The following is an 18,895-nucleotide window of genomic DNA, read 5'->3' as shown; positions in this document are numbered from 1 at the left end:
CAGCGGCCATGGCTCACAGGCCCAGCCGCTCCGCAGCATGTGGGATCTTCTCGGACCGGGGCACGAACCCGTGTCCCCTGCATCGGCAGGCGGACTCTCAACCACTGCGCCACCGGTGGCCCCTATGCAAATGTTTTAAATGATCATTTAACTTCTTCCGTATCCACCTGATAATGCAAACTCTAAGGTTTACCCTACACGAAAGTTGTGATGGCTGCATGGGATAACATGTGGGAAATGCCAGCCCACCTCCTGGTACATAGTGGATGGATCACAGATATAAAGTTTTCTTCCCCTCCTGAAAGACCTTCTTCACTGGAGTGCTGGAGCTGACTCACACTGGCTTGCTAGAGATGACTATTAAATTTTCAGAAATTTTGCAGGCCAGTTATTAAATACAGCCATTATTGAAAATTAAATTATATAACTATAATAAATCATACGTATGTAAATATATTGTATATATTAATATATATCTTAAAATAATTCTGTAAACTTAAATCATGCTAAAAACAAAGGTACTAAGTACTCAAGGCTCATCACTTCCTAATTAGTTTCTTTCATTTTACTGTTATCTATGCTCTTGTGGTTACTACATATATTGTCCATTGAGCAGTGGAAATGCTTCATGATGGTGAGCTATGGCACACCTCTCCCAACTCCCTGTTCAGCAATGTCACATGTGTAGCTTCAAATCAGCCATGGTAAGAGTATTTACATGGAAATTGGCCAACACCAGTCAGGATTTACTTTCTCTGGAGAGCCAGTTATTAAGCATTTACCAGTGTACCACTGGTATTCATACTTCATCTTATTCCTTTCTGCTCCTGCACCTTCCATCTCTACTCTCTACAAGTTATCTACCTACATACACACACGCGTTAAATTTAAAATAAAAATGAAAACAAAAACCTAACACCCCTGGAGTTAACATCCTTTGCCCCATTCCTTCATTACCAAATTTACTGAAAATATTCTATTTATGCTTAATTCCAATACTTTCTTACCACCTACTTATTAATTTATTCATTTCACAAATATTTGAGCAACTACTCTTAGCCAGACACTGTGAAAAGAACTGGGAATACAAATGTGATCAGAAGCCGACATGGTCCCTGCCCTGATGGAATTCTGTCACACTGCAGCCTGACCTTTGTCCTTCCTTGAAAGTCTGTAATGTGCGATTAACTCTTGTTTTTTCTCCTCCTCTGCCTCCCTTAAAAAAATTTACAATTTCCCCAAATATTCTGTCTTCTTTTCCTTCATGCCATGTTATGGAAAAAGTCAAGATATCCTCAAGGTTTTGACTATTTACCTCTCTGCTTTCTTGGCCAGGAATTTCAAGCATCACTGTGATTTTATCCTTTCCCAAACTAATTTTTCCTCTAGCCTTTCCATCTCGGTAACTGACACCACCACGCACCCAACTATTGAAGCCAGAAACACAAACAGCCTTGTTTCCTGCCTTTCCCTCCCTCACCCCTCACCCCAAACATCAGCAAGTCCTGTTAGATGTATATCCAAAACTTATCCCAAATCCACCATATCCCTTCACCTCAGTCTCTATCAGCCTCGGCTAAGACCCTTTCTTTTCCCCCCAGTCTGTATGAAAGTCTCCCTGCTTTACTCTTGCCCCTTAATCATCCGCTACAAGAAGCCAGAGTGAACATTCTTAATGTAACCATTTTCCTCCACATTAAACAAACAACAACAACAATAACAAACAGAACCCTCCAAAGTCTCCCTTTTCCACTCAGAATAAAATCCAAACTCACTTCCATGGCCAACACACCCCTCCCCATCTGGGCCTGCCCACCCCCTGAGCTCGCCCCTTCCAAACCCCACTTGCTCGTTTCCCCAAGTCTGGAACCCTGTGCCCAGATCTGAGCAGGGCTAGCTCCTCCACTCATCCATGAGGATTCTGTGGGCCTTTCCTGACCAACCAACATGCAGTTGCTCCAGCCAGGCCCACCCACCACTCTCCACCACACTGTTCATTCTTTGTTGGTTATTTAGTGTGTGCCCTCCTCTACAGGAAAGGAAGCTACACAGGGGCAAGGACCCTGTCTTCCTTATTCACCAGGACATCCCTGGTGCCTGGAGCATGCCAGGCATGTGGTAGACACTCAATAGATCTTTGTTGATGAACGAATAAATGGAGCACGATCCAAAAGACAGGTTTCCGCAGGAATAATCGGAAACAAAGACCCAGAAAAGAGGGAGCTTTCTGGGACTGCACAGAAGAATAAGAATAGCAATCTGCTGTTTAACCGCTAATCGTATGAGTCAAATTTCCATCTTTATTAAATTCTGTCTTGCCCATGGCTTGAGCTATTTTAGAGGCAAGCTAATTTAATGAGTTCTGATAAATCTATGTTAATTTTCATGGCTAGGTCAAAAGATTCAAAAAAAGAGAGAAAATCCTTTAAAGTTTTTCCTGTACCCTGGGAGATCAGCTCGGTGCTCTGTGACCACCTACAGGGGTGGGATAGGGAGGGTGGGAGGGAGATGCAAAAAGGAGGGGATATGGGGATATACGTATACGTATAGCTGATTCACTGTGTTATAAAGCAGAAACTAACATACAATTTTAAAGCAATTATCCTTCAATAAAGATGTTTTTTTTAAAAAAAAAAAGATTTTCCTATACCCTCAAAAACATTTCTGAGAGGCAGTGTCCCCTGGGCTTACTCCCATACTTGTGCTGTAATAAATTCCTATCACACACCAAGAGCAGGGAGAGACAGAGCAGCAGAAGGTAGACCTATCCTCCCCCAGAAAACTGAGGGGCCTTGCTCTCTGATGCCCAGGGCTCTTCCATCAGGGAAGCAGCAATATGTCTGCACTTCTTAATGGAGGCTTCAGAGCCTCACCCTCTCCTTCCAAATAACAGCAGACAGCAGGGCTTCTACTTGCTTCTTCTAGCTACTCCTTTCTCATCTGATCTAAAATAAGGAAGGAATGGAAAGAAGAGAAGGAAGGAGGCAGGAGGAAGGGAGATGGGAAAGGAAAAAGAAAGAAGGAGGGAAACAAGTGTGGGCGGGTGTCACAAAGAACCCACTCGGTGCTTCACTTCTCTAGCGATTCCCCTGCGACAGGTGATGCTGGATGGTGAAAACACGCAAGGTCAAGGAGCACAGCCCAGTACCTCATCAAGGACCACACAGCTCGAGGAGACACAGGGAATCCACTGCTCTTGGGTTCAGGTGGCAATGGAGTATGGCAGCCACCCCAAGCTCCTTTGTGAGGGAACCGCTGCTGCTTCCCATTCTCCCGGAGAGGGTGCGCTGGTGGTGCGGTGGGCAGGGAGCTCCCAGGCCGCTGTAGGCTGCGCTGATGGACGACCCCATTGCTCCTAATTGTGCATGGAATGGAGGGGAAACAAAGTCAGACAGAATGACAAGACCTGCAACAAGGAACAGCAATCCCTTGTCCCATCGCCAAGCCCTGTTCCACGGAAGCAAACGTCCACAAGTCTTTTAGCTCTTCTGTTTCTGGTATTCATCACGATATTTTTAAAATAAGATTAAATTATAATATTATTTCTAATTTTAGAACTTGTCTTATTGAGTTGCTACCATAGAAGATGAGGACTCAGTCCCTTTTACGTGGTCACCAATACACACACACACACACACACACACACACACACACACAAACACACACACCCTCTTCTCTTCTCATCTTCCACATATATTTCTCTCATAATAAATATAATTTGAATTGTCCTAACTCAGTTGAAGTGATATTCGGGATTTACATTATTATGATCTTGTGAAATGTTTTTCCACAGCTGATCCACCCCAATGTATTCTCACATTTTCCTTCATGAATCTTCTGAGATGATATAATTCATAACCACCAGCTGGGCAAAACTTTTAAAGTCTGATACTATCAAGTGATGGGGAGAATGTGGAACAAAGGGGATTCTCATCCACTGCTGCACTCCAGTCATTTCAAAAGCAACGTCTCTTGCTCACAGTGAACAAGTGAAATCACAGTTCACAGTGAGATCAACACAGTGAACATGTATGCATCTGTGGCCCCAGCAACACTTCTGTGGTTATGCCCCAGGAAGTACGTGCACACAAAGGTTACCTGAAGCATGCTATATAATAGCCAAAAATGTAAAAATAACCTAAATTCAAACTCCAGAAGGATGGATAAATTGTGATAATTAAATACTACACAACAGTTAAAATGAATGAACTATAGCCACATGTATCCACACTGATGGATCTCAAAATCCAATGTTAAATGAAAAGAAAAGCAAGAGACACAATTTATACAGAGTCTGCAAGTATGTAAACAATGCTATTTGATATTCAGTGGTATATACTTATGAAGTAATAACAAGCAAACCGCCCTAGAAATGAAAAATGCCAAATTCAGGATCATGGTTATTTCTAGAGAGAGGGTAGGGACTGGGGTCAGGGAACGTTATCTTCTGCGTGTTGGCAATTATATGCTAATTTTTTAAAAAGAAAAAAAATTAACTTTCAGGAGCTGCTCTTTCACTGAAAATGTTTCTTCCTAAAGGTGATGTCTCAAAAAAGAAATCTAACTCTGTTCGTGTGTTCCAATCTTAAAATTTAGGAATAAATTGCTCTTCACGTAGGAGAGGGCTTTCAACACTTGTTTCTGTTGTTTCTTTCCTGTTTCCTGAATCATACAATGAAAAGACCTCAAGAACAACCTAGTACCAAGATGTTTATTCTAAATGAGCAGATAAGAATTTGTGTGTACGTTATTCTGGGAAAAGGGGACACGATTCTGTGAGATTCTCAAAGGGGTCAGGACCCCCCAATACACACAGATCCTCTGAGCTGGTCTCCTGGTACAAATGTGAGCCCAGGCTCTGAGCTGCAGATGCCCTGGGGGGTCTCCAGATCCCTGTCCTGTGTGCTCCATGGAGGCTCAGGGGTAACCCTGTGGCTCTGGAGTCACACAGACAGAAGTCGCAATAGGGGATGGGTGACTCTGGAGAGGTTACTTTCTATGCCTGCCTGAATTCTCTCCTCTGTAAAATGAGGGTAAAAGTTGTTGTGAGCAATCAGTGACTTCATACCTGTAAGTGGCGTGGCCCAGTGCTTGGCACACGGCCTGCACTCAAGAGATACTGTGATCGACCAGGTCTCCCTGTTACCTGCTCTCAGTTCCTTCTCACCACTTTCACCACTGTACTCAGTTACTCGCGTAACTACTTATGTAACGTCTGTCTCCCCCAGTATTGCTCTTTGAGGGAAGGAATCTTAACTGTCTTATTCTTGGCCAGGCACAGAATGAGAATGTGTTAAGTGGGCGGAAAGAGTGAATGCCTCCACCTATGCAGAGATGCTGGCGGTTGTGAGAGCTAAAAGTTACTAAAACAAAGAAACCCCACCAACTATGAGCTATGAAACATCCAAGCTACATATCAGCAGTATTGTTTTTTTCATAGAATAGAACTTCTGGCAGTTTGGTATAATGAAGGTCAAGAACAATTACTAAAGGAATAAAAACGACAATTATTCTCTTTGAAAAAAGCCTAGCTCAACAGTGACCAGATGAAGAAAAAAGGAGTGGGCTGGAGAGACCTCAGACCAGAGGAGATACGACTTCAAAGATGAGCTAAACAAGAATGCTGCCTGCTATCATATTATCAGCCACTGCAGTGGGCCTGGAAGGTGCGCCCTGAGGAGAATTCAGGATGGAGAAAACTAGGATACTGACCCTAGAGAGTTGAGATGCATATCAAAGGAACAATTTTAATGAGCCCAGACTCTTGCATCTTCCCATATATAGAAAAGCACTGAAATCATTAACTTGAGATACCTGATTTTTTTGTGATTAGCACTAATCTTTTGAGTTTCGACTATATAGTTGTTTTTTTTTAATTTTTCTTCAGCAAAATATCATACATCCCGGCTCCTCCCTTACCTCTTTGGAACAGTCCCTCAGAGCTATCTGAGAGGCTGCCTTCCCAGGCTGTAGTCCTTAGCAATGTCCCCAAATAAAACATAATTCTCAACCCACAAGTTGTGTGTTTTATTTCAGTCGATATGAGTTTAAAATATCTCTGGACTGAACCAAAGGCAAGGGTCTGCAGGCACTTGCCACATCTTCTGCTGTCAGTAGAGAGAAGCAGAAAGACGATGGGAGGAAGATACAAAGCGGATGCCAGAAGAAAGTGGAAAGCCAGAGGGGTGGATAGGCTGCTCTCTAAATAGTAAGGTCAGCAATGCAATTACTACCACGGGTGGAGAGGATACAGAAGAAAGGCATTCTCATATAAGCCTAGGGGCGGTGCTTTGGCTCACAGCTTTCTTGGCTTGAGCTTGGATCAAAATGATAACTGGGCTCCTTCCTTTTACATGCCTCTGAAATTTACAGAGAGCCAACAGAGCACTAAAATCTATTTAAATTATCTCCAAGTACGCCCAGGCAGGAAGGTGATCAGGATCAAATGACTCATCTCAGCTTGTTGCCACTCACTAGCACTGCTCTTATCTTTATGTCAAGAAGCATAAAGAGGTAGGGAATGGGCTAAAAAGACAGGATTTTTCTTTTAAGATAAAATTCTTCATCGGACAAAGCTGGAGAATAAATCAGTGACATTTATTAGAAGTTCAAATGTAAGGGCCTTATAATTAGTGAAAAATAGTGTCGGCATGTCAAATTGTTAGTAATTATGGATTTGATAGCGGAAGAAAATTATAGTATGTACTTGAACTTTTAATATGCCTTAGTCACTCTTATCATCTATAATCCACAGGATAATATGAATGTACCTTAAGTTTTTTAAATGAAAATAGGCTACTAAATAAACTTGTTATTTAACTTGAATATGACGTGTAATTATTCCTGTAGGGTTTAGACTGGCCCTCTGTGGAATTCCAAAAGGCCCCTTCCAAAACTCTTAGGTAAAAGCATCATCCCTAGAGCAAGTAAACGACTCTAATTTAGCATTTGAAGGCAGAGATTCAAGTCAAGCTGTTAACAGACTGTTACCATTTGTAACTACTCCACTGTGTGAATCAAGATTTCTCAGTAGTATGCAACCAAAACAATCTGGCGATATAAACTTGCAATTAGCATTGACACTTTTCAATTCCAAATTTGGGGCTCACAAAAACTTTATAGTCCTCATGGATTTTCATAAAAGCGTGAAGAGTTTAAACATATATAATGCATTTATCCTAAGGAAATAAGCCTTATTATATGATAGTCTAAGAGGAGGTTACATTTAACAAAATGATATACCTCTATTTTTTTAATGAGAGCTTGAAAACTATTGATTTAAGCAACTCTTCTCTGCACATCATGGACTGCTTGACAGCAAAACTTTAAAGTGACTTACGATTTATCATGATTGTGGGATAAAGAAAAGAGATCATAAACCAAGCACACGCCGAACACCGTGATGCCTGTCTCTTTCACCAGCATCGCGCAGGTCCCCAGAAACAGACTGAGTAGCAGGAAGAAGGGAGAAGCCGTGGGAGGGAAACATTCCCCAACACAACACTGGTCCACACTCCTGAAAAACAAGGTTGAGTTGCTTTTACTCTAAGAAGAAATGTGGGTCGCTAAGAAATAACCACCTTTTAAAGATAAGATCTAGCACCAATTTCGTTGTATTCTGAGTAAGTAGGTGAGCAAAGATTTCTTGAAGAATGTTCATCACAGTGTTATTTAAAATTTGCAAAGATGGAAAAAAGTAAATGTCCAACAATGCTGAATTTGGTACTTAAATTAAGGCATATATAAATTCTGGTAGGGCTTCCCTGGTGGCGCAGTGGTTGAGGGTCTGCCCGCCGATGCAGGGGACACGGGTTCGTGCTCTGGTCTGGGAGGATCCCGCATGACGCGGAGCGGCTGGGCCCGTGAGCCATGGCCGCTGGGCCTGCGCGTCCGGAGCCTGTGCTCCGCAACGGGAGAGGCTGCAGCAGTGAGAGGCCCGCGTACCGAAAAAAAAAAAAAAAAAAAAATTCTGGTAAATTATGGCATATAACAAAGGAACACTAAAAAGCCATTTAAAATGCCACCATAGAGATGTATTTAGTGACATGGAAAGACGTTTAGGTGAATATATTTTAAGTGAATACAACAGGTTACTAAGCCACATGAATGAACTCTGGAGCCAGGTTCCCTGGGTTCAAATCACAGCTCTGCTGTTAACTAACAGGGTAACATGGGGCAGGTCGGTTGCCTCCCTGTGCCTCAGATCCCTCATGTGTGAAATGGGATCACAGTGTTGTAGGGAAGATTCAGTAAATGACTTACTATATGTTAAGTGTTTATCATTATTATTATTTTTGTGAAGGTATTTTATATGCTTCTGCACAAAGAAATCAGTGGATATATATCAAACACAATCATCATTTCTGTGATGAAAATACACATGTTTTAGTCTTTTTCTTTTCTTCTGGTTAATCTGTTTTTATTATTTTTTTTATTGAGGTACAGCTGATTTACAATGTTGTATTAGTTTCTAAACTGTAGTTTTATATTTATTTTAAATTTATTTTAATTTAATTTTTATATAAATATAAATATAAAAATTAAATATAAAAATTTTATATTTAAATTTATTTTAAATTTATTTTTCATGAGCTTTAAGTAAAGCTTTTTTTTTTTTAATTTATTTTTCATGAGCTTTAAGTAAAGCTTTTTTTTTTTTCTCAGCATAATTTCCAGCAGGGATTTTCTAAAACCCTTCAGTTGCTGTAAAGTATTTTTTCACCTTACAAAACAGAGTCAGTGCCACACCAAGAAATTCCACTGTTTCTTCCGCAGGTGGCACACCAATTTGCTCCTACTCTTTTTTTTTTTTTTTTTTTAAATTTATTATTTATTTTATTTATTTATTTTTGGCTGCATTGCATTCCCGTTGCTGCGCGCGGGCTTTCTCCAGCTGCGGCTCGTGGGCTGTAGGCACGCAGGCTTCAGTAGTTGTGGCGCACGGGCTTCGTTGCTCCGCGGCATGTGGGATCTTCCCGGACCAGGGCTTGAACCCGTGTCCCCTGCATTGGCAGGCGGATTCCCAACCACTGCGCCACCAGGGAAGCCCTGCTCCTACTCTTTTGAAGGCCAATATATCTGCAGTGGTGACATCTTACCCTTATTGTTATGTCTTAGAACAATCACCTAAATTATATGCCAAATTTGTAGGAGACAGGCTTTTTCTCCGAAGCTGGTTTATAGCTTAAAATTACTCAAAGTGCGAATGGCCTGCACAACTGAAAGCTGTAACAATGTGGCTTATTATCACACAGATACGGATATGCTGCGGGCCCACTCATGTTCCCAAATTGATCAACACAGAGAAGAAGCCTGAGAGATCAAGTGCAAATTCAAAAGCGATTATTAACCTTGTTCTAACACCAGAGCAAACAGGAAACAACTGTTAAATTTGGGTTTATATTTTTAATATTTTCACAACACTCTTTTATATACCTAGCAATGCAGTGAGAGATTACAAAGCCAGGACTAGAAGCCTGGTACTATATTAAGAAGAGACTCTGGTCTTAAAGCAAAACTTCATAAAGCTTAATTCAGTCCATCTTTGACCCAAGGTCTAAACTGGTTTACAACAAGGTTTCTCAGTTTCAGCACTACTGGTATTTTAGGGAAGATGATTCTTTGTTACAAGGGCTGTCCCGCACGTTCTAGAATCCTTGGCCTCTACTCACATGCCAGCTGTGCCTCTCCAGTTGTGACAAGCAAAAGTATCTCCAGACATTGCAAATGTCCCCCTGGGGCAAGGTGGGCAAATTTGCCCCCTACTGAGAACCACTAGTTTAGAACAGTGTTCCTTGGAGTCACTGGGTTTTATAAGATTATAGGCCAATGAACTGACCCAGAGATCAAGGTTCACAAATCCTTAACCAGGCATCCCTCCAGGAAGCAGGGCAATGTGGCTCACTGGCCCCCTTTCTCCTGGGCCACCCTCTGAGTCACCTGCCCCCATTACATTCATTTTTTTTTTTTAATAAACAATGACTACAATGACGTGAGGTGGGAAGTGGAAACAGGGATTTTATTAATTAATTTATTTATTTCTGCTGTGTTGGGTCTTTATTTCTGTGCGAGGGCTTTCTCTAGCTGCGGCAAGCAGGGGCCACTCTTCATCGCGGTGTGCGGGCCTCTCACTATCATGGCCTCTCTTGTTGCGGAGCACAGGCTCCAGACGCGCAGGCTCAATAGTTGTGGCTCACGGGCCTAGCTGCTCCGCGGCATGTGGGATCCTCCCAGACCAGGACTCGAACCCGTGTCCCCTGCATTAGCAGGCAGATTCTCAACTGCTGCGCCACCAGGGAAGCCCTACCTTCATTTTTTACCCACCCCTTTCCCTATGTGGATATGTCACGACTCAGGTGAGAATCTGATCAAGTTGGGGGAAAGGGGTAATATAATGGGAAATTGTTTTACTGTTTTTCAGTCTACCAAAGCAAGAAGCTTCTGTATTTTGATGAAAGGATGTGCAAATTGGAAAATCACAGTTGAGAAATACTACTTTCAATTCAGCCTTGTTGTTTTAAGCTTTGAGCTACTTTAATGAGGATAATAAAGAGGAAAAAAACAAAACAAAATGTAGGACCAAAATGAAAAGGAGAAATTAAACAAATCATAGTTAAATAGAAGACAGGACTAGACCCAGTGTATTTTGGCTCAGAGCTAAGATTTCAAATTCCATTCTCAGTAAGAAACTACAAGTAAGAGAAATCAAGAAGCAAGAGCTTATCTTCCCAGCACTGGGAGAGCAGTCCTTTTAAAAGGCTATGACATGGTTCAGAATGCGGCTGGAAGAGAGAACAGCCTAGCTTTTGGTAAGGAGACGGTTTCCTATCCCAGGTCTCCAGGAAGCTCACTGGGCATTTCACTGCCAAGAAGCCTCCCTCCTCTCTCAGGCAGGAGCTCAGAGTCAACATACACACACACACACACACACACATACACACACACACACACACACACACACACAGCAGAAATTCCCAGGGGACAGCATAACTGTAAACAGATAAGGGCATTCTTAGACATACATACCTACTGTAGGAGAGAAAGGCTAACAGAAACAGCAAGCATGCCAACACGTCAGCTCTGCCAACAATTCCGGCCACCTAGAAAGTGTGAAAAAATAAAAACCTCAGAAAACCACTTTCAGAAACGCATTACAGAAATGTTATTTGTTTTCAGAGGAATGAAAGGAATAATAAATTGGAAAACACATTATTCTTTAAATTCTGATATACGACTAACCACTTCTGGTTATATTTAACAATAATTTTAAAGAAGGAGAAAAAGAGGAAGGAAGGGGCAAGATTTTCATGCTTAACTTCATTTTTAACGTTTCTTCTATTGAAGATCAATTCACAGCATCAAAGTATATTCATTTACTGTTTTTTTTCAAAAATATTTTTTTGAGCAATGACTGAGTTCTGGACACTGTGCTAGTCTTTGGGCACCAGAGTGCTAATGGAACAGAGGATGCTTACAGAGCACTAGGAAAAAAATAAGACAAGAATGGGAAGGAGTATGAACTCATCATCACTATGTGTGAGTGTACGTGCATGCGTCTATGTGTTTCTTAGCAACATCACCAAAAGGGTCTGAAAGCAAAATACCCCAGTAGCAAAGAGCCATCCTGGCACTAACCACAGGCCATTTATCCACTAAAGAGAACATGGGCCCCTTGGAGAAGCAGCTGATTCCAGGGTTGAGACTCAGGAGATACAAGAGCACTTGGATCATCTTCTCATGTCAGAAAGTAAGTGCTCAAAAAATGACAGGTACATGTCAATAGGACACAGAAGCCAGTAACAATGGGCTCCCACTGACCAAATATGCAACAATTTGAACATCATAATAAATAAGGACAGCAATAAATGATAAACCATTGTCAATTACAATATTAAGACAAATATATTAATAACACTGTATATTATATATAATCCTAATATAAATTTTAAGTTACATTTAAAGATATAAATAATATAATAGAAAGACACTGAAGACTGGGGACTGTTCAAAACTTAAGACTAAAGGAGGCTAAAAAGAAACAGTGACTAATGGCCTTGGTTTTAGAAAATATACAACGAAATTATTAAGGCGTAAAGGCGTATGAATTATGCAACCTACTCTAAATGCTTCAGAAAGCAAGTAATATTTTTATATATTGAAGGAGAAAGAGTGGAAGGATGATAAAACATATGCTGTAAAATGTTAAAAATTGGTGACTCTGGATAGAGTATATGGTCACTACATTTTTTAAGCTTGAAATTATTTTTTTTATTGTGTTACTTCAAAAAGGGACTGAAATGGAAGGAGGGTGGGGACAGATGGCTATTTATAAATCTTTGTATTATTTCACTACTCAAAACGTGTACATTTCTCTTAATTTTTTGAAATCCAGGAAATAAAACTGTAAAGGAAAAAAACGGGGTATGGTTCAAAGAATGCTTCAAAGAAAAGGTCACATATGAGGAAGAATTCGCAAGGGAAATGAACTTGACATTCAGGCACAGAAAACAGCCTTACCCAAATCACAGAAGACGTGAAGCCCATGGTGTGTTGGAGAATCAATCAACAATTAATAGCGGAAAATAGATTTCTGGGAAATATACCTATAAATATCTTCATATAATAAGCAAATTTTGCAGTCATAAAGGAGAGGCAATGACACACACATGGAGCTAGACCAGGGGTCCCCAATCCCCAGGCCACGGATGGTAGTGGTCTGTGTCCTGTTAGGAACCGGGCCGCACAGAAGGAGGTGAGCGGCGGGTGAGTGAGCGAAGCTTCATCTGTATTTACAGCCGCTCTCCATCACTCACACTACTGCCTGAGCTCCGCTCCCTGTCAGGTCAGTGGAGGCATTAGATTCTCACGGGAGCGCAAACCCTACTGGGAACTGCGCATGCGAGGGATCTAGGTTGCACGCTCCTTATGAGAATCTAAAGCCTGATGATCTGAGGGGGAGCCGAGGCAGTGATGCTAGCGCTCAGGAGCGGCTGCAAATACAGATCATCATTAGCAGAGAGGTTTGACTGCACAGAGACCATAATAAATCAACTGCTTGCAGACTCATATCAAAACCCTATCGGTGAGTAGCAACTGAAAGCTCAGGGCTCCCACTGATTCTGCATGATGGTGAGTTGCATAATTATTTTATTATATATCACAACAGAATAATAACAGAAATAAAGTGCACAGTAAATGTAATGTGCTCGAATCATCCTGAAACCATTCCCCACCCCAGGTCTGTGGAAAAATTGTCCTCCACGAAACCAGTCCCTGGTGCCAAAAAGGTTGGGGACCGCTGAGCTAGACCATCCAAGGCTTGAATACAGGCTCCCCTAACCAACTGAGGGAGATTCAACTTTGTTATCTTTAAGTTCTGAGATTTGGTTTTGTTATCTTTAAAATGAGTATTACACCCCCTAACTCACGTTACTGTTGTAATAAGTAAGATGATATATACAAAGTGCCCACTCATTGTTGATGCCCTTCTTTCTTCCTTTTCCCTGCAGAGAAAGGGGGCGAGACTCTTAACAGTGAGACGGGTTTTTCTGCGTGATGTATGGAAACCATCTTTTTACTTTAAGGTTTACATGTATGATATTTTATGTTAACTTTATTAGATAATCCAATATGTCTATTAGTGACAGTGTGGTTTCACCTCGGTGTCAAGGCCCAGCTCAGACTCACAGTACGTAAAGCAACAACTGCACACGGTTCACTCGTGAAGCCCAGGCCCGCTCAGGCTACAGGCACCGCCCCTTTGAGCACTGAGCTCGGCATCACCAGCAAGGCCTCTGGGAGGTTAAACAGAGAGCCCAGCTCGCCAGCAACGAAGTCCTGGGATAAGGCCCAGGCGTCTGGGCCCAGGGGGACACCCAACGCAGCACTACTGCTGTGGCCAACCCAGACAACAGCAGGACTGGCAAGCTGATATTGGGTGTGGCAAGCTGGAATGAGGCAATCACAAGCTAGGCAGGCATAACTAGTGCCTTCAAGGCGCCTGAAGCCCTGCTCCTCAAACTGTAGTCAGTTGGCTCTGCCGGGAAACAGCAGCAGCAATAGCAGCGTGTGCCAGCTGGACACGCCCAGATTTGAAGAATGGAGTGTCCCTTGGAGCAGAAGCTCAGAGCGGGTGTTGAAATGTCAGTGCTAACACTGAGAGGCTCTGCTGCCGGCTCCAAACCACCAAGCAGTCACTGAACGCCTACTCTGTATCCCTGTTAAGCTGGGGTCTCTGGGGCCAGGGGGTTAGTGTCTTAAAAACAAGGTGCTTGTCATCAACTGCTATCTGTCCAGACTAGCCACACAGTGAGTCAATTCATCAACATCATCTTGTTCAGTAACTGCATGTTTCACGTCGGTCAACAAACATTTAACAAATGCCTCCTATCTGCCAGGTATTTATGCCAGCCGGAGGGATTAAACCTGCCCCAAGCAGTTAACATCTGGTGAGGAGTCAAAGAGGGCATTAAGAGGTTACAAGGAAACTGCATGTATTGTAAAGAGGAGAGATCACTGCCATGAGAAGACTGAAGGCATTAATTTGGACTGTAGGATCTGGGAAGGCTTCGTGGAAAGGCTGGCCTTATTCACTGAGACTTAAAGGTCAAGCAAGGAGGACTTCAGGAAACTCAAGACAGGGGGATGTGAATCTTGGGCCAGAGAGGGAATGCAGAAGCATTCCAGGCAGAGGAAAGAGAGTCCTGAAAGCATACTGGGTGTTCCTGGAAGGGGAGGTTAAAGTGATGAGAGCATGGAATAAATGAAAAGGGGGTGGGAGTGGGCAACAAGAAGCCAAGATGGAACATCAAGTTGTCACCCCTTGGGCTTGATCCCGTGACAATGCAGGCTGAACCTAGGGTGCTGGGAAGTACAAAAGGACTTGGTCAAATATACAAAGAGATGGAGAGCATGTATTTCTTCCCTTAAGCTTCAAGTTTCCATCACCAAGCAGGTAGCTGTAACCTGGGAACTGTATTCCTTTAACAAATATTCAAACATTTGAAAAAAATCAGTGAACATAATTGAGTAGAATTCAAATAATGTAACATTCAGATCTCCTAGCAGGCTTAACAGAATCACATGTGGAAACTGCAAAGTAAGGACTTAATTTGCCCCCAAAACTTGTTATTTCTTGGACTATCGCTATTATATTATATTTATTAATTATTTTACCTGCAAAATGAGTTCTATTGGTGGCAGACTGAGCCAGGAACACATACTTAACACATGGCAACAGCTGAAAGCCAAACTGGCTGATTAGATCATGACCAATTTTCTCCTAAGTACTCTTGTCCCAGCTGTGGAAACGTCAACCCTAACCTTCAACTCCATGTGTCAGCATTTCCTGCTCTTGCTTTTGACTGGACAGAAGTGCATTCCTTCAAACAGTAATGTCTCTATGATGATTGTTAAGTTTTAATTCTCATAGGAGAATTACAATGATTTCCCCGTTTTCCCAATTTCTCTACTGATTTTTCTCATGATTCGGGATTCAGAAAAACATAAATTTCCCAAGAAATATACTGTCAGGAAACCCAAGAATCACAAGGCCATCAATGAGGAAAGCTCTAGGTCTACCTTATTCACTGCTATAGCCCTGCACTGATTGACTGTATTATAGTCACTCAAATATTTGTTGAAAAATTACATAACTAAATGAATTTATTCCTCTCTACTTAAACTGGAAATAATTTTTCCCTTCACTGGAATTTCAGTTTTATTACAACATATTGCTTTGTCTTGTACGTATTTATGTGTATGCTCTTTGGCTTTTCTAGGAGCTTATGAACAAACTGTGGGTAGGGACCCCACTGCCCACCCACATACCCCCTTGGCACCTAGCAGAGGGCCTGCACTACGCAAGCACTCGTTTAACAATTTGTTGGTTACGTAATTAAGAAAGCGAATCCTTAATCATATCAACATGTTTGCACTAAACCCTCCCCCCCCAATTTAAGCCCTCCATCCTTCCTGCTGTAATTTATGGTCTCATTTTTGTTCTTGTTTAACAAAGAGGAGACACATACTACTAACTTCCTCTTTCATCCCACTATGGTCTGTTTTTCTTTTTCTTAAATAATGTATCACTATGTTTTCATAACACACATTTCTTTTTCTCTGTTTCTCTGCCCTCCTTTCTAGAAACCTGAACTAATATCTATAATTAAATAACAGTCTCTTGATTTTACTTTCCAGTATAGTTTATTATACAGGTCAAATTTCTTTGCCTTCTTATGCTTGTGAATGCAAATAGTTTCTTTAAGATTTTTCCCCAAATAAATGTCTAGCTCTCAGGCTCCTTTGTCCCCATAATTGTGTTACCATGGATTTTTTTTTTTCCGATTAGTACAAAAGCTGCTTGAAACCTTTTTTTTTTTTTAACATCTTTATTGGAGCATAACTGCTTTACAATGGTGTGTTAGTTTCTGCTGTATAACAAAGTGAATCAGCTATACATATACATATATCCCCATATCCCTTCCCTCTTGCGTCTCCCTCCCACCCTCCCTATCTCACCCCTCTAGGTGGTCACAAAGCACTGAGCTGATCTCCCTGTGCTATGCAGCTGCTTCCCACTAGCTAGCTGTTTTATGTTTGGTAGTGTATATATGTCAATGCTACTCTCTCACTTCGTCCCGCTTTCCCCTTCCCCCTCCCCATGTCCTCAAGTCCATTCTCTATGTCTGTGTCTTTATTCCTGTCCTGCCCCTAGGTTCTTCAGAACCATTATTTTTTTTTAGATTCCATATATATGTGTTAGCATACGGTATTTGTGAAACCCTTTCTTACAGGTCATTTTGCTAACAGGATTTTCCTTTTTTCTTAGAACTCCAGCTAGCTCATGATCACACTGCCCGAGATTACCTGCATTTTATGCTCTCCCTCTCTGCAAGCACAGAATTAGGACCATTCTTATTCTACTCATTTGTTCTTTCCTACAAAAATTTTCTCCAAGACACTCTAAGCACGAATTTTTAACTCTACTTATGAAATTATTTGTCAGAAACATAATATTGTTGATGGGCTTAGATTAAAACATTGCCACTGACCTGGTGTCATATATTCTATATGGCTAGGAGTAGTGGTCCTTGATTATTTCTCTTCATCTAACAATCATATTGAAAACTTATGCATTGCCCTCATCTTTTAAAATTCACATCTAAAATTTTTCATCATAATTTTAAATAATTCAAAGGATCTAACTTCCTGTGCATTTTAGAAACTGACATTTTAAAATAACGCCATAATGTTACTCCTTTAAATGTACCAAATGCACCTGAAACATACCACAGCAATTTGAAGCTCATCATGTTCCCCTTACACAAATATGAACAGGCTCTTCTCTAAATGATAGACATTTTACACCCTTTCCCCTTACACTCATTCTTCCATTTTAGTTCCCCCTCAGCATTTTTCTTAATGTGTTATAGTTACATTTTTAAATATTCTATTTATTATCTCTCTCTGTAGTAAAAATACATATGCAATTAAATTTATTTTTTTAATTTCCTGTGATCAAAACACCTAAGTGCTAATTTTCAATTTTGTATTATTAGTCCAATTACTATTATTTTCAATTATTAAATAAATCGTAAGTTAGAAAAAATGATAAATAATTATTAAATATAAAAAATACACCTCTTAATAATACAGTTGTAGCTTTCTTTTTAATAAATTCAGTTATCTATGACTGAATATTATTTTTTGTTAGAATAAGAAAGCATGCGGCATCAGTTCTATCCGTAGCTTTTGTATTTAAACACTGCTTACATAAATGAGGACAGAAGTAGCCATGTCATACAGTGACTTAAGTCTTTGAACACCCAAGTTATTTGAAAAATCATGGTGATCTATCATCTTGCATAATGTTTAATGATCTACCAGCAGACAATTCTATCAGGTTCTCCTTTAATCTGGCTGAAAGCAAATAAATGAAGTGTACCCATCATTAGGGTTACCTGTTATTAGTTTCGTTTGCTTTCACAGTTTCTCAGAAGTACAGCAAAAAGGCTTGACTGAGACTTTGCAAAGGACGATTACTTATACTTAATTGAAAAGGACTATTACTTATACTTAATAGTCTTCCACTTACAGGTACCTTGTTCAGTCCAAAATACCCAGAAAGGGCTGGAAAAAGTACCCTTAAGAAAGTAACTTTTTATAAAATAATTTTCTTCTTTATCACTCGCTCTTTATCACTCTCAGTTGTGTCAAAACCTTGAGCTTACAGATTTAGAATTTTGTTTGTGGCAAACGTCCATCATATGGCCTAACCATTTCTCATTATTAAGCCAATTGGCCAAATCAGACTTCTTGTGTCAGATCAAATGAACATATTATACATCCCCATGACAACCAGAATCTCACAGGCCACCACAGCCTACTTCTAATGCCATGCTGCATTCCTCACAGAAATATGTAAAGACAGAAAAAGACAGGAAGCCCTGCTTTGGGTTTATGATGCCTTAATTAGAGGAGACCTGGCTGACACCAATATATCAAATTGTTTCATTGTAAGGTGCCTGTTTGTACCCCTGGGGCATAGTAAATGTATGCAAGACATTCCTTATTTTTCTTTAAATAAGAAAAAGGCAATTGAAAGGGGAACAGGGAGAGGAGAATCAATTTGACACCTTTCCCCCAGGTGTGCACTCAGACCCAGATGTGAGCTGCAGGAAAGTGTCCGGATGCAATCTGACCCTCTGGAAACAATTCCTTTAAAACTGTGGTACCCACATACCCCTTGGAAAGTCTTCATCCACCCCTAGCAATACACATGAAATAAACCAACTGTGGTTATAGAGATGTGAAACAAGGTTAGCTGGATGACGCCATCTTGGTGCATGATTAAGTCCATATTTTAAATAAGAGCACAGATCTGAACTATCTATAT

At 40.9% G+C, this 18,895-nt stretch overlaps 1 protein-coding gene across 4 annotated transcripts in view; it reads right to left on the bottom strand.

Annotated features, from left to right (window-relative positions):
* The window catches only part of TMTC1 (transmembrane O-mannosyltransferase targeting cadherins 1), a 264,581-nt gene that overhangs the window by 227,301 nt on the left and 18,385 nt on the right, over nucleotides 1-18,895 (bottom strand). For 3 of the 4 annotated variants that reach the window (XM_032646464.1, XM_032646467.1, XM_032646465.1), the window contains exons 3-5: nucleotides 11,026-11,099; nucleotides 7,340-7,516; nucleotides 3,149-3,355 (exon numbers count right to left, since the gene is read on the bottom strand). In XM_032646464.1, coding sequence (XP_032502355.1) covers nucleotides 3,149-3,355; nucleotides 7,340-7,516; nucleotides 11,026-11,099 — 458 coding nt within the window. The remainder of the gene's footprint in view (nucleotides 1-3,148; nucleotides 3,356-7,339; nucleotides 7,517-11,025; nucleotides 11,100-18,895) is intronic. The other variant, XM_032646468.1, reaches the window with a different exon arrangement.

Source organism: Phocoena sinus, chromosome 10 (assembly GCF_008692025.1).
Source record: "Phocoena sinus isolate mPhoSin1 chromosome 10, mPhoSin1.pri, whole genome shotgun sequence".
Lineage (NCBI taxonomy): Eukaryota > Metazoa > Chordata > Mammalia > Artiodactyla > Phocoenidae > Phocoena > Phocoena sinus.
The sequence above is the reverse complement of the archived record's forward strand: the minus strand, read 5'-3'. Positions and strand labels throughout refer to the sequence as shown.